Here is a 23117-nt window from a genome sequence, read left to right on the forward strand (position 1 = left end):
TTAGGTTAAAATTTCTATCAAACTTTGGGCGTAATCCATTTGTTGGAAATCCGCCTATCCGATTATGTGTATATGAACAATGAAGTTCAAAAAGGTTATTAACTTGTTAAATGAAATTCGATATTTGATTTAGATTTGCAGAATCTACAAGGTGTTACTGAATTCTACCGACAAATTCAGTGAGGTGATAGTAAGCATCAAGAGGGAAAAAAAAATTCTCCATAAAACATAGGGTCCCAAACGACGTTTAGTAGGTCAAAATCGCAAAAATATAAAGAGTCCGAGAATTGTTGGAAACTGTAAAAAATTAATAAAAATTAACAAATAATGTTTCAACTATGAATTTTTTTAAGTTAAAGCAAATTCTAAAAAAAGTTTTGTTTCATGTAGGTAACATGTCAATTTGATGATCCAGGGGGGCCGAAAATTACTGAAAACGAGAATGTAGTTTAAAACCCTTATTTTCAAAAATATTAGAACTTTAAAAAATATAGAAAATGTAAGAAATATTATACCCTTTAATTTGATATAAGCATGTAGAGTGAAAATTGAGAAGATTTTAAGATATTCGAGAAAAATTAAAATAAGCAACAGAAAACATCGCTGCAACATTGGGACAGATGCTTCCAGTGGTTGTTGCCAAATTCGAACGATAAATTCAGAGATGTGATAGTAGGCATTAAGGAAATGAAAAATACCATAAAATATAGGGTCGAAAGTAACGCTTATTCAGTGAAAATCGCAAAAACATACGTCGAAAAGACAATGAACCTGGCTAAGAGAATGACCCTATGAATGGAAGAACAAGGCAGGCTAGATGAAGAAGCTTTCTCGTATGTAAATTTTTCATGCATTTCAAGGAAAATAAAAGCAGCGAGCAAGTATTCATTAATGCTCATTGTAGAATTGAATTTATTAAACTTCATTCCCAGACAACATGTCAGATTTCAAGATATTCGGATATGCATTTAACTTATTGCCGAGTGGATGGTAATGAACGCCTAACAAAAAGAATGTACCAAGAGCAATATCCGAGGAGGCGTTGTCCGCATTATATCATCTTTGCAAACATCGATATAAGGTTCTGGGAGAAAGGATCCTTCAAAATAACGAGACTAAATGCAGGGCAAGAACGCAGAGTGCACACCTGCCACAGAAAACAGAGTTTTGCAGCGCTTTGCCAATACCGGTCTCTACATTCACAAGCATGTAAATGAGGTAACTCAAAAACGCACTGATTTAAATAAATAAAATTTAAATGTTCATTTGTGACTACAGTTGAAGTTTTGTTTTAAATTTGGGTCTCAATTGCTTAGAAAAAAGGTGTCTAAAATAAGTTTTCGGTTATTTAGCACTTGTGTATTATTCACATCCCTATTATCTATCACTCCCTCCCTCCAAAAAATAATTTGCCAAAGATAGCCTTTAATGGACTCTTTTGTAGCTATAGTTCGCCAATGATATGTGCTTGCGATAATAATACACAAGTAGATTTATTTGAGAATATGCAAAAAAGCTTCGAGAAGACCACTCCCGCTGCTTACTTTTTTGTATATGGACACAATTGTTCAAAGGTAAAAATTTTGTAATTGTCGGAAAATCAGACCTTGATATTTTAATAAATCTTCATGTTTCAGATCTCCCCTAGTCCAAAGGAATCATACTTGGAATTACATCCGACGAAAGGGACGGATGAAGTCAGGTATGTGGTCGTTACACCAAAATTTTCGTGTTCTATCAAATTTCGAACGAATTTACATGCTAATAGGATTACTAAAACCGCAAAGAGTTGGATAGATATAATTTAACATATGGTTTTAAATCAGAACTGCAGATTTCTATCAAATTTTCGATCATATCCTTTTATGCGTTGATCATTTGTTTATTAGACTCTATATGAAGTGATTAGTATAAAATAAAACAGCGTAGATTAATCAAATTTGATATGTTGACTTTTTCACCAAAATTATAGATTTGTAACAAATTTTGGAATGAGATGAATGGATCTAAGGGAAGGAATCCAAAATGCATGTTCAATTTTCTTTTTTATATTGCGAAGCACAAACTGTGCTTTTATGTGTTAGAATACAAGAAAGCCGAGTGCAGCAACGTTCCAGTTGGTTGTAAGAGAAGATCTAAAAAACATTTTTTACAATCATACATTGAAGAGCCTCATATTTTGTAAATATCATATATTGAGAATTCACTGAGGAAGACACAATCAAGCGAGCTAATCTCAGTATTACACTGAGGAAAACATAATCAAACGAGCTAATATGAGGATCCATTGAGGAAAACGTGATCAAGAGAGCTAATCTAAGGATTTATTAAGAAAAGCTAAATCAAAATGAGTTAATCGAATATTTGATACTTTTGATTTATGAAAATAAAATTTTGGGTTCAGAAATAATTAATCAGCATTCTCTTTTTTATCAAATTTAATAATGTATTCAAAATCTAAATGTACTTTCAAAATGATATATAATATTTAGAAAAATAATTTAATGCAAATGAATTCTCTCTCTCTCTCTCTTAGGTAATTAGGTAATCATAATTTTTGAAGCAAAATCGTGGCCGAAGACAGAGAAGACATTTTGAGTTTTTAACTGCGCTTTATTCCATCCGGGAGGCATGATTTATGACCAAGCAGAAACGACGAGCACATCAACACAGAACGACACAAGAGTGAAATGAGGAAAAGCTTTAAAAGAGAGGGAAAATATATTTCCCATTGCTTACATACTGTCAGATTTCGATAGGAATTTCTTTACACATGTCGATTTAAGTAGGGAAATTTAGGTACTTTTAAAAAGAATTCACTTGGCTGGCAGTTTTTTATCCTTTCACTCGGAGCATGTGAACTGCCGATTTAAGCATTTTTAGAAAGCTTCTGTTGAATTAATCAAATAGAAAAAGTGAAATGGGATCAGGAAATAAAAGAATATTTTAGAATGAAGTTAATATGTGCTGAATTAAGATAAAACTTTGGAAATTTATTAGAATTAAATTAAATTTTAAAATAGCATTACATATATTTACAAGGAAATTTATTTTGATTTTTAAAATTTTATTCATTTTTCAGATAATTGAAATGGAACTTCATCTGAGAAAAACTCAGCATTTTCGTCACCATTTTCTACGTCAAAAGGACTTGAAACACTTGTGTTATATCTGAGGAAGAACCAGTAGCTCAATGTACTACTCGCTGCTGATGTTCGCACTTTAATAATAATAAAAAAAAAAAAGTGAAAGGAGATTTAAGCAATTTCTTTGTCAAATGATGAAAGGAATTAAAAAATAACATGAAAAATTAAAATATATTTATAACTCAACTCAATACAGGATTATAATAAGGTCTCTACACATTGTGGTTTAATGTTCATTCATTTAATACATTTAATAGAGAATCTATCTGAATACTCAGAACAGAACTGTCAGTGCAGAATGATTCAACCCTTTTATAGGAAAAACCATTAGGGCTGACTATCATAATCAAGAGAATTGGTGATATTAAAGACAAAGAACGTTGTGTCATGTCGTCTGTAACGTCGAAAATTTACAAGACGCAATCATGGGTAGCACACCTATTTTTTAAAGATGAGTAAGTATTGAACTTTGTTTTCTATTAAAAATAGCGTTATTATGTAGTTAGGAAAACCCTTGAAAAAACATAACTTCCAAAGTCAAATTGTCTGTAGGTTAAAAAGTAAATATAATGCAGATATAGCGAGAGATGGATTGATCACCGAGACTTTGAGCTCTATGCTTAATAAATTGATTTCGTTCGATTTATGATCTATGATTTTGGTCTGGGATTTATGATCTGGGACAAAATACATTTTAGGATCTTGTGAATCCTAAAATGTATTTTGTCAGGATCCAATGCATTGAGCAAGTAAAAACTTAATTATAGCCGCAGTGACTGCAATTGTACCAAGTATGTTAGAGAGATAATTTCTCTTTACGGTAAAGAATACGGAAAAAGTATGAAAACTAATCCCTTAAAAATGTACTGAATTTATAATCTAGAGTTGTTGATCCTTAGCACAGTAAGGTATATAGTTAAATAAAAGTAGTCCATGTGGGATATCTTTAGTGATTTTATAATCAACCCTATATATTTTTATGATCTTCTAAGCAGTGAAATCATTTTGATGAAATAAAATGAAATTTACCTTTGATGAGGAAAAAATGTGGACTTTATTAATAACCCAAAAGATAAAGTGAGAGAACTTGTTATAGATATGTGTATGTTCAAGACAGTGCCGATCCCTAGGAACTGATATCGAGAATTCCGTTTAAATCTATGTAGAAATCATTGTGTTTAAGACGAAAAATTATAATCAAAAGATTCTTTATGATTCATGAATCTATATACAATCTAAATTTATTTGCAATTGTGCACATTATGCAATCAAGAATTCTTTAAATGTCATATTGCATTACTCTAATAAAAAGTTTCATCTTGAAGAAATGAGTACTGAAATTTGAATTAAAGAAATAAAGGAAACAAAGAATAATTTATTCGATTTATTTTTTAATCTGTTAAATGTCTTTTCTGTGAAAAAAAAACAGAAAGGGAAACAGAACAAAGCTCTTATTATAGTTAAAGAATAGGGCATCATATTTTTCTCTCAAAACGCTATTGAAAAATTTATGCTGCTTCCAAGTGCGATTTCACAATGCGATGATTGAATTTCATTTCTTTATTAAAACGCTTACATATTACCCTCAAATAAATAGTGCATTAAAAATAGTTTGCATTTGCGCATGATACAACGTGCCATGATAGAATGTACATGATTGAATATACCATGTAAATGACTGAAATGGATGCTGATCCAAACAGAATTGAAACAGTGCCAAAAAAATTTGTAAAACTAGAAATAATTTTACATTTTCTCACATAGAGGTACATCTCAGTGATAGTATGAAATATCTTGAAAATTGAAAAAATTATAGGAATCTTTTGTAACACTACTGATTAATAATAACTTACATTCATTCTCACAAAATGAGAGTACTTGGGAATCACAGAAAAACAGTGCACTAGAGCCAAAATTTCTGATGAAATAAATTACAAATCTCATCTGGAATAACATGCTTGCATTTCTAAAGCTGAAGTAAGCCACCAAATAATGCTAAAAGGGGAACGTGAAAAAAAAAACAATCCTTGGAATGGAAAAATGGAATGTGAAGGAATGTATAGTTCCTAAATGGCATGCAATTCTGGGATTTTCCTAAGCAACTGTATTTTTTTTTACTTGGCGAAATCATCATTCTGTTAGAATATAGTCATGAGAATATGGAAGTACCCCAATAAGAAGAAATCATTCTGAGTGTCATATCTATGCTATGAAAGATAGTCCAAGAAGATGGAAACATAAGGAGACGTTTCAAGATAGATCGATTCCATAAGTTGCAACAATTCAAGATGATTAATATTTGGAATCAACTACCAAAAGAAATGCATAGAGTAATATGAATAGATTATTCCTTAAGCTCTCCGTATCAATTTGTACAATTTGAAGTATACCATTATAAGAAAGTTGGAGGAGTATGACCAATGTTTCTGTAGATCTGTCAGATGTGTTCCACTCAAGGTTGTTAATTGCTGGTGCCTAATAGCCCGTTGCAGAAAGCATGTCAACTGAACAGCAGCACAGTAGGCCCGTGTGTTTTTTATTGAGAACTCTGAAATTTTGCTAGCACTGTATTTTCATATGGAAAACATCAGGGACCTGTTGCATCAAAAAAATACTAAACACCATTCTTAAAATGTCAAGGGTTCGTAATATCTATAATCTGGGTTCGCGAACAGTTCTTCATGTTCAACACGTAAATACAGCAATCTTTTATTTATCATTGTTGCAGAGTATTATCCTGCAACAATAGTTTAGTCTGTATAGATATATAATGGGAGCAGGATTTATTATTGTGGATGAAAGCTTCAATGCTCAGCTTGCAATAATAATGAACGAATGCTTTGGAAAGGATATGATATATTTGGAATCATAGATTTTCTCTCCCAGTTTGAACCCGAACGAACATGCTTGTGAGATCTTTAAGTGACGAATAGCAGCACATATTTCATCTCTTTGGCTATTCTGGAGCATTTCAGGCATTGATTCAAGAGCAGAATGGCCTATATCTGGACGAGTTAAATAATTTGATGCTTAGTATGACCAAATGTTGTAATGATTGTGTAGAAGCATATGATAAAAATATAGCTTATGGACCTTAATACAAACCATTTACTATTAGTTTTTATACACTAGACAAGTTTTCCCTTTTGATCCATATCATTTACTTATTTTATCGAATTCTGTACTTTTTCATATTAAAAGGCTTTACGTTTGCAGAAATTTTGTTTCGGTTTCATTCCTACAAACTATCTTTATCCATAATACAGGAACATAAGAAAAAAACTCTACTGACTCGAACCGAATATTATTAGAATAAGAAGAGAATAAATGTTTTCTAATCTCACGGTTGTTTCTGGAATTTATGTAAAGTTTTCGGTATAGCCATTTGGGAAAGTGAAATTTAAGATTTTTGGTCTGTATTTAGAGACAGGCATCAATATTCTGCTATTTATTATTGCTGTCAAGTATTGCTAATGTCCAGAAAATATTAGGTAAAAGCAAAGGACTTATCAAAACTTCGCAAAGTGCTAAGAATAATTTCTAAAAAGGCGGTTGAGTGTTTTACTGAAATATCATTGATTTAATAGAATTGAAAAAGCACCTAAAAGCTAATAATATACAGTTTAATAATATTAAAGCAATACATATTATTTTCTATATCAGAACAGGAAAATGTTATAAATCTCTAGTCTCTGAAATATTAGGAAGACTCTGAAGGTCGGAGTTTTGTGCTATATTCTCAGATTTCACTCACACTTCCAGGTGGAATGAAACTTTTCAAGTATTCCATTACTTTTAAAATCAAAAATTTTACAGTATCTTATTATTATCCGGATCTTCTTTCATTTCCTGTTATCCATATCATATTTCCATATTATGTTATTGGCGGTTATTATGTTGTTATTTCTGTTACTGTGATTGCGTTTCTGTGCTGAAATTAGCAGCCAAGATGAAAAATTGTCACTGATTCCTGATTTCTTTCTGGGCTGATTCCCAGTGTTTAATAGTAAGAGATGTTTTGTAACTTTTATTTGAATCAAGCACATATAACACATTTTAGAGAGTAAATTTAAATTCTCAAATTCTGACTGGAAAAGAGATTCTAGAGACGATATATTTGGTTACTTAAAATATAAGATTGTTACTAACAAATATTTTTCAAAGAACCTCAGTGTTTTCATAATATCTTGAAGACACTTGTACATTCAGTAATTGTTATTTTTAGTTAAATTGTTATATTTCTTATCTATATTTATATTATCATTTAATGTCTTCATTAATTCTGAAGCATAGGTTGGACGGAAATCCTGTTCAAGTATCTATTGAGAATTTTGACAATGAAAAAATCTGTCAATCTACGGAACAGATAAATCTGGATGTGAAAACAAGTGTATGAAAATCACATTGGGGATTTTCATGAAACATCAGCTCCAATGGATTATTTTACAAGTAAGCTTTGTGGTTTAAAAAAATATTTTTGGGAAGATACTATCACTTTAAATCATTTGATTCTGCAACTCTTTTTTTTTAAATCTAATATAGATAAAATAAACTATTCTCAATAAATTAAAAAAAAAACATATTTCTTGTTATATACTATGCAAAGAATTGTAAAATAGATGCTCATTTTTTAGACAGTAGACTGTTATTAAAAACTTTTAATTGAGTAAAGTGTTTTTAAATAACGTGCAAATATCAGATGTTTGATAAAACAATGTATATTTAATAATTCAAACGTTATTAATGTGAATTTATTGATTATTTGAGTTTTTTTTTTGTTGTTGTTCTCTTGAATTTCCAATTAACATGATGATAAATTGTTGTCTATAATTTAAATTTATTATGGTTAATTCGAAGTCAAAAATAAAAATTCATACTTTTTCAAAAATTTTGAATTGATTTCCATTAGTTAAATAATCCGTACTTTGTGTAATAAGTGAATAATTTTTAAGTGTTAAATTCATCCAGGATTTTATTGGTGTATTATGTATTCGATCTAAAAAATATAAAATTTCTTACTTTAAAAAAAATCTTTAAAATTCTAGTTTTGAATGTAATTATTTATTTTGAAACTTTTTTTGTACAATTGTTGCATTCAACGTGCTATATGGTACTTTTTCATTAAAATTAAAAAATTCAAAAATAATATTTTCAATAAATATCAGTTGTTTTATTTATAGTTATTCTCACTATAATGATTAGAATTGCTTACAGCTTATTTATTAATTATGTATTATCTCTGAAAAATATTATTATTAACATTTTAGAAATTAATCGATTATTATTTTTAATCTAAAAATTGCCATTTTCTCTTGCTATTGTCATTTTTAGCCTTGTCTCTAGTTTTCTTTAATTCGAATGCTTACAAAAGTGAATTTTGTTTTAATTTTATCAGCTTCGAATGAACAGAGTTCTTCTGTATTTTGTTGGGTTTCAGTTGCCTCTAAAATCTTGAAATCTGAAATAATAATTCTGAAAGTATATTTTCCAATGATAAACATCCAGCTTATTAAAATTTCTTCTGTTTATTAAAATAAAACACATTTTCAAGTAGAATACTGTTTTATCAAAAAAATTCTCCAATTCAAGCATTTGTCTTCTAAATTGTAGAGGATTCAATCAGAAATAACTATTTCAGATTATATAATCATGCATGATTTATTCCTAAGTCTTTTTAAGAAATAAATTTTTCCATGCACTCTTTGATATGCAGTACTTTTTATTCTGTTTATTATTAAAATATTTAAATTCATCTCTTCTCCAGTAGAATGACACAAAACACTGCATCCTCTTCGCCGAAAAATGTTGAGAAATTAAATCCATTATTCTAGAAACGAAATTCTAGAACTAGAAGTATTAACAATGTTAATGTAAGTATTTACAATGTCCTTGGCTGAAGCGAAATTTGGGTGGATACCTCTTCAACTTCAATCTTTCTTTGCAGTCAAGAATTGGTATGCAAAAAATTGATATTGAGCTAATAATTCTTGAGATATTTTGGAATATTTCCGCTTTACGCTATAATAGAACTGGATACGAATGTCAAAGATCTTACGAAGATAAAAAAATTATTTATATGTGTGAGTCTCTTTTTGGAATCGCAACCTGTAATTTGATTTCATCCACTTAAAGCGAACCATACTCTCTAGGTTGATGCTTTATAATACTTTTAATTGCAAATCATTAAGGGATATTCATCTTTTTTACTTTCTTAACATTCTCAAAACAAGTAACAAATGAATGATTATTGGAATTTTTCTTAAAATCTTTCTTAATTAAGTTGTAAATTAATGATTATTCATAAAACTTATAATGCATGTAAATTATGCGACAGTGAATAACTCCGCTGTTTGTAAAGAAATCACAGTGCTTCTCATATCTTTCAACATATGTGATTTTGAAATTTCTTTCAATGAAATTAAATTACACAACAATTTTATTGCTAACTGTATGTGGTAAAATCCTATGAACCTATATTCTATGCTAGATGTTGGGAAAATATGTGACAAATTTCAAAGGGTACTAAAGTCATGGCTGCTACCCAAATGAGTAGCCTAAGGTACCAAATAAGCATTTATTTTTTGTCAAAGAATGTACGTTCAAAAATGGCCTATAAGAGCTGATGACAAAGAATAATGTGAAAAGGAAAATAAAAGACAGGGCAAAAGCAATTTATCAAATTGTTTAATAAGTGTTTTTTTACTGTACGTTGTCAACCACCAACAAGAGCATCCGTTTCACACACCGTCAGCGCATGAATATCACCATTTGCTAACATCTCCGATCTCAGTAGATTATTAGGCGGCGACATCTTCTTTAGGGTCAATGGAGGAATTCCATTTTTTCCTTTCTTTTAAAGTGGAAAGTATATTTTCCCATCATCCTGAAAATCTAGCAGTTCATTAAATAGTATCCACGACAATACGTGGATAATCAGATACTACTTTTACATTATTTTTTATTTATATATATGATTAAAAATAATAATAACCGAGATTTAAAAAAAAGGGACATCAAACATGTATTGTAGTTGTATGCTAACTAGTTCTTGAAATATTTACTGCCCTGCTGCTGCAAGTTAGAAAGTAGTCGTTGAAGAGTTTTGGGGTAGGGCTGCACTATTCGTGGCACCCAAGACGTGCTAATGTTTTATTAGATGCAGATTCAGTGAATACATTGGTCAAATTTCTCAGTGTCCCTGTCTTCCACAAGTTTCATTTTTAAGAAATGTTTTGAGTACATTGTAAATAATTCCTTATGGTATCAATGATGAATTAATAGAACTTACACATTTTTCAGTTATATATGTATTTTTATAAATGATTTAAATAACATTTAATGGAGGGATTTCATATTGAGTTTGATACTGTTTTTTGTTATAGAAAGGGTTGTGATTTTCAAATTTTACATTTACTTTAGTCTAAGAAACATTATTAAAAAACAGTACTGGATTTCAATGCATCTAAATCAATTGCCAGTGTCATCCTCCAGCAATAAAGCATGAGGTATATAACCTATCTATCCCTGTCATGCTGCTGTATGTTTACATCCATTTTCGACATATGATCTATATACGCTGTTTTAATGTCAAATAAATCTTATTTTTTATCGCATTCAAAGTTTTCCTTGTTCAAATTTCTTTTAACTAGTAGAACTAGGGGGTTATTGCCTGTAATTCCTCTTTATACTTAATTTATATTCATTTTATGCAAGTTCTATCATTCACCCACGCAGAATATTTTCACAAAGCTGCTTTAGGACGTTCTTTCTCTCTCTATGTTTATATATTTGTGAGTGTTTGTGATTTCTTTATCATCAAGGTTGCTTTGTGATTACAGGGCTGCTCCAAAATTTTTTGAATTGTATTGATAAATTAGCAGTTTTTAGTTCGGCTAAAGCAGAAAGTCACAAAAGTAAAATATAAAAAAAAGCAACTTAACTTCCCCTTTTATTTTTGTTTTGTGAATGAATGTGAAACAAAAACGTCGTGAAAATATACATAAAAGAGAAAAACAAACACACATTCTGAAATCAGATTTTATAGAAATACTACTTGGTTATATCTCCATGAGATTTTTTAAGAGTTTGGATTTTATGGAGCCTTTTGTAATCATAAAGCTAGATGAGAAGGCCTACAATTGTTATCGTCCACCAAACTGGTTTTTCCAAACATCTGTGGATGTGGAATATTCCTCCGATTGCGCATTTGATAACGTCGCAAATATTCTGGAGGCCATTCAAATTTAGATGAATTTGCTGATAAAGGGAGTTGTAAAACATGAAATACAAGTTTTGTGGACCAGTCAAGAGCACATCTGATACAATGAAACTATACACTTGTTTCCTTCATAGATAAATGCGATTATCAAAACGTCATTTCATAGAAAGTTCATATATAGAGCAATGTTGTCATCTGGGAGGGGATATAGTCCAGAATTTTTAACTGAATGTAAGTTTGTACCAGTTGCTCAACATCGGTCACTATATTGTAGCCCCAAAACATTAAATTGGTCTTTCATTAGTTAAAACATTAAATTAAAACCAATATTGGTCTTTCATTCTACAAATGATTGATACTTTTCTCTTTCGTCCGGTTTTCTGAATATTCAGTCTTTTCAAAAGTTAATTTAGGTAGGAGCATAAAAATTAGCACAATACTTACTTAATTTAGGCATGGGCATAAAAATTAACACAATACTTGCTTAATTCTTATAAATAGACAACACCTTAATTACCTAGAGCCTAATATCGATGTAGCCCGGCCCCTATTCATCACCCGAGGTGCCGCCAAAGAAAAAGATGGAATAATTCTATGTGCTGCATTTGTGGCACAATGTGTGCTCTGAAATAGACGGTATAACTTGTCGGAATTGCATTTCTTGAACAAATGCCAGTGCTTATATACTGTGATTTCTATAGTTGCTGTCAAGACGCAAAAACATTGCAGTGCCTGCTATTTTTTGACCAAACACTATGATCTTGATTGCAAATCGTTGATAACTCTTTTTCAGCTTACTTCAAAATTAATAAACGAAAGACTCACACTGATTTCAAGTTTTCGCAGTATATCTATCATTACTCTGTGACTTTTACCTTTTTTTTTTTTTTTTTTTTTGGTTCGTAGATGCAAAGTGTATCTCAGATAAGTGCTCTTATAGTGTAAACTCGTTGCAAATGCTGATTTTGTAATATTTTGCCGAACTGTTTGATTCCAGGGGCATCATAAATCTAGCAGGCATGGTAACAGAGTTACTGCATTATATTTCACAGTATTAATCGTAGTTAATAATCATTACAGAAATCTGACCTTTAGCTTTTCGGACCACTCTATAATTGCAACCCACTGTATAAATGATTCAACTTCCAGAAGTCACTAAGTCCCGTTAGGCGTATAAAACAAAACAGAACAACTTATCAAGACTGATACTAACTCATGCGACACAGTGGGACAACAGACAATAGATACGTACGAGATGTCTCTTTTTACACTCATGTCCATAAATTAAGGATAATGCAAGTTCAGGAAAAGAAAGAGTCAGAAACAAAACAAATGTGATTTATTTGTAAAGCCTATTTATTAATAAAAAGGTAAAGAGCAGAAAAGATGCTATATGTTCAATATCATTAATAAAAATTGCGATTTTTTGCTCCCTGGAGCAAATTACAAAAAAAAAAAAAAAAAAAAAAAACTATTTACAAAAACCAATATGATAGTTAATACATAGTTTGTCTCCCAGACGATTCAATACAATCCGTACAACGCCTAGGCATGATGAGTATCAAATTATCGATCTGATCTTGGGGAATATTACACCATGCATCCAGCAATACTCTCCGAAGTTCCGGTAGACATGTAGGAGGTGGTTGACGAGCTGCAACTCGTCGGCCAAGCATGTCTCACACATGCTTTACTGGATTCAAGTCCGGTGAGAATGCTAGCCAGTTCATACGAGTGATATCCTCCGATCGAAGGTATTCGTTTACGATGTTTGCAGGGTGAAGGCGGGCGTTGTCATCCATAAACTCGAATTCTGCGCCCATGGCGACCCGAAACAAACGTACATATTGTTCCATAATGACGTCCCGATAGATTTGGCCTGTCATAGCTCCAATTTGAACATGCAGGTCAGTTCTGGAATCCAGAATAATTCTTCCCCAAACGTGCAATCTTGCACCACCGTAACGGTGTTGTCCAATGACGTTCTCTTGGTGGTAACAGATACCTGGCGCTCTCCATATGAATGTCCGGTGAGAATCAGACTGCAAGCTAAACCTGGACTCGTGGGAAAACATCACACAAGCCCACTGTTGCGGTGTTCACAATGCATGCCCTCTACTCCGGGCTAACCGCAGGCGACAGTGAGATGCAGTAAGTGGAACCCATCTGACAGGCCTACTAGCATATAGACCAATTTGCCCTAAGCGTCTGTACACGATCTGCCTTGAAACCAGTGGCTGAAGAGAGCTGACGAGACAGGTCTGTTTCTTTTGGCAGTAACTACCAAATACCGGTCCTCATTCGGCGTTGTAACTCGGAGACGACCTGTGTTGTAACATAAAGTTTACCATCATCTTGGAATCGTTGCCAAAGCCTGGAGATGATATTCTGGGCGATTCCAAGTTCCTCGGATACTTTCAGCTGGCCGATAATTCTACCCATTCCAGACAGCCAATTATTCTACCATGTAAAAAATCATCCAAATGCGTCCTTTGCGTCATAACTATGCGTTTATTCCACTGAAAGGCTTATAAAGCAATTGCGAACAATTTTACGTCTTTGCCTGTATTTCTTATACATCACTCTCTTACACTCTCGTCATTGTGACGTACTATTGGTGTCATCTGGTGGTTTCCTGCAATTTGTATCTGATTTTTGAAGATGCGTGTAGTCATTTTACGGGTGATATATGTATTTTAGAGTTTGATTTCCGCGTAATTATCCTTAATTTATGGACATGAGTGTATTATACACGTTTATTTAACTGGACTTTTTCATTTTTTTATAGATGGAATATTGTAATCGATTTTTCACACACTCACTTCCTTATGAACTGGAGTTTTAAAATTCCGTATACTTGCCTACTTTTGATTAAAATACATTATTTTTATACCTTCAGAATTTAATTAATAATTAATATATTAATTAAATTAAATTTAGATTCCTTGCTATTAGGGCTAATGTGAATCTTAGAAAAAAAGGGGTATGCTTATAACAAAGAATTTAAATTGAGGATTAAAAAACACAAAATAATTAAAATAGAAAATTCTAATTTTTAGATCACTGATAAAAGTGTGTTCTGAAAGGTTGCTTTTTATAAAATTTATATTTATTTTAATTTGTTTTTTACTTTAGAAATAAATCCTACTCTATCCTATATTACATTAGTATTAGTATTACATTAGTATTAGTATTACATTAGTATTTATATTAGTATTTTAATTTATGAAGTTCAGAGTAGTTATATTGTTTCAAATAAATGCATTAGGTGATTAAGAAGATATTTGAAAAACCTAACTTAAAACTAATATTTGAAAAATTAAAAATTTCCTAAGTGGCCTTTTGAACCTTAAAACAGCACTCATATAATGTGCCTTAACATCCTCTCTTTACATTTAATTTTTGATCAAAAGGATCATCATCTCATTCTTAAATTCAAAACCTGTTAATACAAATATTATTTTCATTAGTTAGGATTATAGTATCCTCACCCTTGTTTTCATCAACAGAATGGGATTTCTTTCTTTCTTTTGTATCTTTTTTTACTTATGCTACAATTTTGTGGATTTATATTTGATCATCAGGATCTAACTTAAATAAACAACTAAACACAAATGTGCTATACGAAAGAAAAATCTTTGAAAGGATAATTTTGTAAAACGGTACTTTATTAAATTTAAAGTCCCAAAATTTCCAAGATCTTATAGTCCAACACATTTCTTGCAGATTGTTAATATATTACTCGTTTATTTATGTTAAAATTTATTAAGAAATGTATCAACGCTTTCTGAAAATGAAATAACACTTTGAGGGTATACATATATATACCCTATATATACCTATATATATACCTATAGGGTATAAGGATAGTAATAGTGTAAATTTTACTTAAAAATACCTTGTGTTTTTTTCTAAGAATACTGCGAGTAACATCATTTGTTTCATTTTAGAAATTTTGAAGTACTCTATTTCCACAAACCCAGTTTCATATTTTATGATTAACCTTTTCCTATTCTTCGCTATTTTTATAAGACAATGAATATATTTTTCTGTTCCTAAAGTAAAGGTTTTATTGTAGAAGTACTTTCGGAAGGAAAAAAAAAAAACCCTTGGAACAAAATTTTTGGGTGTGGCTTAAATTTTTTTTCTTTCACTTTTGCAGAAATTCATAAGCAGTTTCAGATTGTATCTGAGATAAAAATGAGATGATAAAAAATTATCCTTGAAAATCGTTTTACCACCTTTGTGTTGATAGTTTATTTTCCTCTTTACTTTAATTTAAAAAAGCATTTTCTCATAATCAGGCAAAATTATCTCTGAGATCCTACACAGAAATCTGAAAGAATACAATTTAAAAAAAAAAAAAAAAAAAAAGAAAAGAGAGAGAGAGAGAGAGAGAATGTGGATGAGTTTGTAAGAAATCGAAAGAAGAAGTGAATGAACTTATTTTAAAGTCACTATATATGCCTGAGATTAAATAGGAAAAATGTAAAATTATTCTATCAAAGCTTAAACTCCCTTTATTAGTATATAGCAAATTTTTCAAGTATGCGTAAAGCAGAGGCAATGGAGACACCCTTTCGAAATTTTGTTTGATACTATCATTCATTAGACCTCTTCATCTCCTTTTGCATAATTTTCTGTATTATATTAAATCTTTATGAGTTCAAATAATTTTTTTTGAAATGAAGAATGGAATTTTTCAAGTGCGCGCCTTTTCCTTAAACAGAATCTATTGTTGCCACTCGGTCCAAGGAAATTCCACATTTCTACAGGGAATCTTACTTTTATTAAAGATATTCATTAATAAATTAAATCCCTTTATAATTTTACTTTCTTCTTTCCAATCCAAAAAAAAAAAATGAAAGAAATTTATTAATTTTTCATAATTAAAAAAAACACCCTGATTTTAATTTATTACGTTTTACTAATTTTTGACAAAAAAAGTTACTTGCTAATACCTGTTTTGTTATTATTTTACTGAGATTATTATTTTTCAGTTTTATCTATTTTTACACAAATTTTCGTAAGGATCTCATTGTCGGGATATGGTATTAAAATTTTTCTGTGTATTAACCAATAGGATCGTTAGTTTCTGTGCTTGTTTTTTGTACCGCGAACTTGCGACATAGTTTCAGTTTTTTTGTGTGGAGAATCATACATTTATTTTTTCAAATGGCCGAAGACGTGTTTGAATGACATTGTCTGACGTTATGTGACAGTTGTGGACTTCAATCGCAAATTGAACTAAAGAAGTAATTTTATGGAGGAAGTAGTAGGGCAAGAGTGTGTTCAACATGATGCGGATTCATCATTGGAAACTGTATCCAAGAAGACCCCAAAAATAATTGTTAAAAGAGTAAATGCTAGGTACAACTACATTTTTATACGGATTTTATTAAAGAGATAATTCATACATGCTACAGTTTTTTTTTATTATAAAAGCGACACTGCACCTATTAATGTCAACTTGTTAAAAAACTATTTTTGGAAATATTGTTAGATCTGGCTCTGTAAAATTATTTTACTATCATTAGTTTCTATAAATGCTTATGTTGAATAATTTAGAAAAGTATCGTTAGAAAAGAGTAATTTTTATGAAGAATTTCAGTGATTAATTAAGTTTTAGTTTTGAATACATTGTTTATTTGTATTGAATTTGCTAGAAAGCATGCAGTTATAGACTGCATGCAAGGAGTCAATCAATGATGCTGCTTTTCTTAAAATAATTCTTTGACGAAAATCGCAAGAGTGTAGAGAATTTGCTTTGTTTATATTAAATATTACATTTCAGTTATCTTTTGATTTATAATAAGTTTGAGGTTTCTAATTGAAATTATTTAGAGACTTAAAAAAACAATAGAATAGACTTAGAAAATAATAGAATAAAATATAATAAGTTTTTGCATACACGTTACTCAGGTAAAATTTAGAATGCATTGCAAAAGTGTATTTTTAATTCATTATTATGTTTTAATGAATATGATTTTTGATGATATGGGTAAAATGTTTATAATCTTTTGTATTTAAATCTATATTCTAGCAATTTTGTATAGTAGAAATATTTTCTTTTAGAAGATTCTTCACATTTGTGTAATAAATTTAAATGTTTTGAGATTGATCTGCAAAGTAAAAAAAAAAGGTTGTGCGCACTGTATGAGAAATATTTTTTTATATTGTAAAGTTTGAAGATATGTTGTTCATTGAAATAATCAGGTGCTTAATTTTGAAATATGTATTAAGTTTAAATTTGACATAATAAAAAGCAAAAAACTGAACTATGAATAGAGATGCAAAAGTTTAATGCATAGGTTGAAATTTATCAAGGCTACTTAAAATCAATAATTAGAAAAATTCTGTTTTATATACCAGGTTTTATTTCCCATGTTTTAAATTTATTCTTTTAAACCTATTTTTTTAACTAAAAAGTTAGAAAACTTTCTTAATTACTAAAAGTTTAAACCCTAAGTTTAAAGAAGATTTATTAAGAAAGTTTAAACTTTCTTAATAAATAAGAAAATTTATTTTGTCATCATACAGATTTTTATTTAATGATACAGAGCTAATGAATTTCTTTCATTGAACGAGCATTATGTTAACCAGTAGTTAAAGATCATCAGATAGTATAGTTTCTTATATATTTTTATGTAATAATTATAATATATAAAATTCAATCTTAAACAAATGTAAAACTGATGTTATGAACTTGGATGGCAATCCTGTTTGTAATTTTATAGAATACAAATAGAGTTCTGGGGACTTTCATCCTTTCTTTACTATATATTTGCTGCGATAGAAAGCTGATCAATTTGATGGAAATAATTTTATTAAAAATAGTTATTTGATCTCATAATCTTTTAATTTATAATTATTAAATTCATTTTCTCATTTCCAAATTTTGGATTGCAACAAGCTTTGAAATGAAAGAGGTTGTGAAGCTTTTTATCCTGTGTAAAAAAGGTTTCGTAGAGAGAAAGAGAGAGAAAATTTTAAAGGTCCTTTCATTCTTATTATTTCTTTTAAATTAAATATATTGCGAATTAACTATCTAGGATATTGTCCAAAATGAATAATGTCCAATGAAAAATTCATTTATAAAGTAACTGCCTATTTTTTAAATATTTTTTCATTTATCTATGCTATAATTTATTTTAATATTGTTTTTTCTTATTCTTGCTCAAAAATATATCTGTATATTAAGTATTACAAATTCACAGAACAAATATTTTTATAGCTTCTTGATAATTAGGGTTTTAATGTGTAGTTATTTAATATATATTAATTATTCATTAATTTACTGCTAATTTTTTCTTTTACTATAAAAAATGCTGATTATTTGAATAAAGATATATAATCTGGTTTATAAAAGTTTCATATTAAGAATTGAGAAATATTAGGTTATTATACAAATTTTAGAAACTTTATTTGAGTCACTTTTATTTAATTTAAAAACCTAAAATTTTATTTTTAAAACCTAAAATAAACACCTGCAAAGTTACTGTGTCATACATTCTGAATTGAGTTTTTTTTGCTCGACTAGCTGCTGAGCTGAGAAATAAGACTCAATTTTATTTTATGCATAAAATAACACTATGCAAGAAAACAACAATTCTGTTATTCTTTCAGTTTTGCTTTATATTTCTTTTTTCAAAACTTAATGAAAAAATGTTCAATTATCTGACGTAATTAAATTTTTTTTGCTTGTTGTAAAATGTTCATGTAATAGAGTTTTTTGTTGGAATCTTTGAGAAAGATTTTTGATTGCCTTGAAAATTTAACTATTTTAATTCTAAATATTGTTTTTAAGAGCTATCCTGTATTCATTGGCTTAGAAAATTAGAACCATTTAAGATTTATGATTTCATTGTAGTTGATGAATTGAACTTCACTGGGAAAGACTTCAAAATATGAATTATCTGATTGAAATTGTAAGCAAAGAACACAATTTTTCAAAGAGTTGAAGTTTGCAACAATACAAGGAAAAAAAGTGACATTAATATATATATATATATATTAATGTTTATTATATATTTAATTATTATATATATATATATATATATATATATATATATATATATATATATATATATATATATATATATATATATATATATATATATATATTATATTAAAATATATAGGAATGTGCTTTTCTTATTCTTAAAATTTTGTTGTTAGCTCTGTTGCTTTTATTTTATGATTTATTTATGATTAATTTCTTTTTCATATAATTTTTTAATAGTAACTTGGCAGTTAATTTTATTTATAAACCTAAGGAGGCTTTTGTATTTTGATATTGGGGATACGAGGAAGCAAGCATGGTTCTGAATTTATATTGATAATATGTGGTTGTTAATATAATCAGAATATATATGCATTTGTTATAAAATGTCTTCTTAAAACATATATAAATGATATTTTCATATTAAGAATTGATACGGATATTCATTATATTTCTCTGTATGTTTTTACATTAGTACCATTGGGAAAGTTTTATACTCTTTATTTTTTTCTTTTTCTGAATAAAATTTTTTCTGGTTTAATTACATTTCATCTTTTATGTTTATAAATATAATATTCTAAAAAGTTAAAGTTAGATTCACTGTTTAATTTCATTGTTTTTTTTTCTTTTAGAGTGACTAAAATTCCATTGAAACGCAGGAAGTATGAAAAGTCCAAGAAAGAAAACTTTACTATAAAGAAGAATCTATTTGAAAATGCTGTTCAAACTTTGATGCCTGAACACAGTGATGTCGGAAGTACTAATTTATTACCTATTCTTAATATTTTAGAAAAACACAACTTTAAATATGAAGTTAAGCATGAGATTAAAAAAACCAATAGTTTTTATCTACAAGATAATTATATGAATACCTTCTATAAATATTATCCAGAATATTTATGTGTTGATTTTTTATGTGAAATACCAGATCTGGATGTAAATTTGTATTTATTTATTAGTATGGATGGAAATGGTTGTTGTGAAGTGGTATCAATAGGCTTGATTGATGCATCTGATTCTGGCCTCCCATGGTTATGTGACGTTTTCAAAAAATACAATCCAATTTGGCATAAGATAAAGTTTGTAATATGTGATAAAGAAGAAGGAATTTTTGAAGTTATTAAAATGGCTTTTCCTGAAAAACAAGTATTAGTATCATTTTTTCATTCCATGAAAACCCTAAAAAGGGATTTGGCAATTATAGATTGTGAAACTTCACCAGAGGATATAAATAAAATTATACATGTCTTTGAACAAATGGTTTTTGCAGTAGATGAATCTACTTATTCTGAAAATATGAAACAACTGAAGCAAATGCCACCATCTATTTCAAGCTATTTTCGGAAAGCTTGGTTTTCAAAAAGAGATACTTGGGTGTGGGGACTTCAGTTGAATTCCAAAACATTCTTAAAATCATTCAATGCATTTTTAGTTAGTGTCAGAAAGAAAATAAGACCACTGGTTAATGTTCAAGATGCTATTGAAAATGTGGCTGAAAAAATATGCTCTTTTCTTGGCACAAGTAGAAAAGAGAAATTTGAAACATTTACATTAGCTTTTGACACATCATCTATATATAGTCAGCAAGCTCTTTATCAAACATATTGTAAGTATGTCACACATTATGCTGCTGAATTAATTTATGAACAATTCAACGAGTCATCTAAAGTGAAAAATGTTCATAAATTGTCTTGTGGCAAATATATTTGTGCTTCAGAGAATATAGTTACAACCAGTGTTTGTTCTTGTAATATTTTTCAGTTATTGTCATTACCATGCTGCCATATTTTTGCTGTAAGGAGACGTCTTTTCCTTCCTTTATTTACAGAAGCTTTGAGTTCGAATCGTTGGATAAAAACCAATTATCTAAATATGTACCTTGATTTAGAAAATATATTTGTTTCAAACAATAAAGAAGCTGAAAGTATTGAAAGCAAGAGGTATCGGAAGTATTTTAAGTTATGCTCAGAATTATGGCCCCTCCTCATAGACTGTCCAGAATCAGTTTCTCAAGAACGCTTGCAGATTGTTAACGATCTCTTTGAATCTCTTAATAATGGCATTAATGTATGTGTGAAAGAATCAGAAATTCAAAAAGACATCCCAGATCAAGATACCAATACTTTTGATGATTTACCATTTGATTGTTGGAAAGAAATTTATGGAATATCATTGCACGATATTTTTGATTCTGATAATGATCATATTAATTTTTCTTTAGATCCTGAAATATCAAATAATTTTTGAGAGCAGAAAAGTAGTAAACATGGCACTTGGTATTTTTCTTATAAAATATGTTATTTATGTGGATTTTAGTGATAGATTAAAATGTAATTTATATAGATTATATTTATTATCAGTTGTTGATTTTTTTTATACCTTTCCTGTTATTTATGAAAGTTATGATTTTTCCCCACTTTTATTAATTCAGTTAATTTTATTTAAAGTACAGTTGATACTTATTGCTAAAACTTTACAAATGTTGTAAAATTCTTGTTTTATTTTTTAATAATTTTTGTTCAGAAAGTTGAAAAGCATTAGTTTAATGGAGAATGCAAAACAGTGACTGTATTTATTACATCTTTAAGAGCTTTTGTTTATTTTTTAATAATTATTTTTATTTGTATTTTAGTAACTTTATGAATATATTGAATGGACAAATAGTTATTCGCTGATTCAGTTTGAAATCTTGTGCCATGAAATTAATATATGTAAAAATTATTTGTTTTATGGATTTTCTATATTTACTGCCATCATTATATTTTCAGATTATTTGTAAATTAACTTGTTGAATATTTACTAGTGGAGAGTAAAAACTGATAATTGCTTGCATATCTGAATTTTGTGAATTTACATTAATATGAAAAGTTTTCATTATTAAAATAATGAATGCAATTATAAATAATGAAGCAAAAGCATTTTCTAGTTAAATTTTGCTTGAAGAAGATGTGTTATGCTTGATATATATCCGATTGCTTAAAATTAAAAACATTTTCAACTACAATAAAAAAAACTTTTCAATCAACTAATATTATGTGTGCGTGTTTTTTTTTTTAAAATTAGGAAATCAAAAATTTTCATATCATTTAAAATATTTTGTCATTTTGATGATGCAGTAATGCATTACTTGTCAATGATAACAATAAAAATTTTATCCTTTATTATATTTTCTTGCTAAAATGTTAAATGAAATATTTTTTATTGTAAGCAATTTATACTAACAATATAAATTGTTTACGTATAAAAGGTATACAATTATTTACAATAGTTTTTGCTATTGTTGTGCTTATTATTCAATTATATTATAAACACAGTTTCACTTTAATAAATATAAATTAAAGCTAATAATTTCTGGTAAAATATATATATGCTTGTGGATTCATTAATTGTATTTAGTGTGTAGGCTGTATTATTCTGTGGTCATTTGATGGTTTAAATGCAAAATTTTGATCTGGGTTGATATGTAAACAGAAACGTGATTATTAAGGCTTAATGTAAAATTCATGAACTTATTATAAAGCATCTTGAATAAGTTTATATTTATCCATTGCATTATATTAACCTGTTATGCTTTAAATGAATTAGCAGAAGTCTGATGTGCACAGAACATTATTGTAGAACAAGAGGTAATGAATTTTACTGCATAAAAATATACACTATTCTGTATGTTTTTAATGTAAAATATGTAAAGGAGTTTTTATTTTAATGGATTAATCCTCTTAATTTTAATGGATTTTTGATTTTAAAGTAT

At 28.9% G+C, this 23117-nt stretch overlaps 1 protein-coding gene across 2 annotated transcripts; it reads left to right on the forward strand.

Annotated features, from left to right (window-relative positions):
* Positions 1-3522: 3522 nt before the first annotated feature.
* Positions 3523-21773, forward strand: LOC129960833 (zinc finger SWIM domain-containing protein 1-like). Of its 2 annotated transcripts, XM_056074502.1 has the most exons (3): positions 3523-3601; positions 7435-7595; positions 19999-21773. In XM_056074502.1, the coding sequence occupies exon 3, from the start codon at positions 20099-20101 to the stop codon at positions 21611-21613; it is 1515 nt and encodes a 504-aa protein (XP_055930477.1). In that variant the 5' UTR covers positions 3523-3601; positions 7435-7595; positions 19999-20098; the 3' UTR covers positions 21614-21773. The 2 variants fall into 2 exon arrangements, with proteins under 2 accessions (XP_055930477.1, XP_055930476.1); XM_056074501.1 differs by lacking the exons at positions 3523-3601; positions 7435-7595 and adding an exon at positions 16448-16734.
* Positions 21774-23117: the final 1344 nt, after the last annotated feature.

The sequence above is a fragment of the Argiope bruennichi genome, chromosome X2 (genome assembly GCF_947563725.1).
Source record: "Argiope bruennichi chromosome X2, qqArgBrue1.1, whole genome shotgun sequence".
NCBI lineage: Eukaryota > Metazoa > Arthropoda > Arachnida > Araneae > Araneidae > Argiope > Argiope bruennichi.

Excerpts from the sequence above, each read along its gene's own strand:
- LOC129960833 (XM_056074501.1), top strand. The coding sequence starts at position 16,628 with ATGGAGGAAGTAGTAGGGCAAGAGTGTGTTCAACATGATGCGGATTCA. Across the intron at positions 16,735-19,998 it reads GTTAAAAGAGTAAATGCTAG|AGTGACTAAAATTCCATTGA; the intron begins GTACAACTACAT and ends TTTTTCTTTTAG.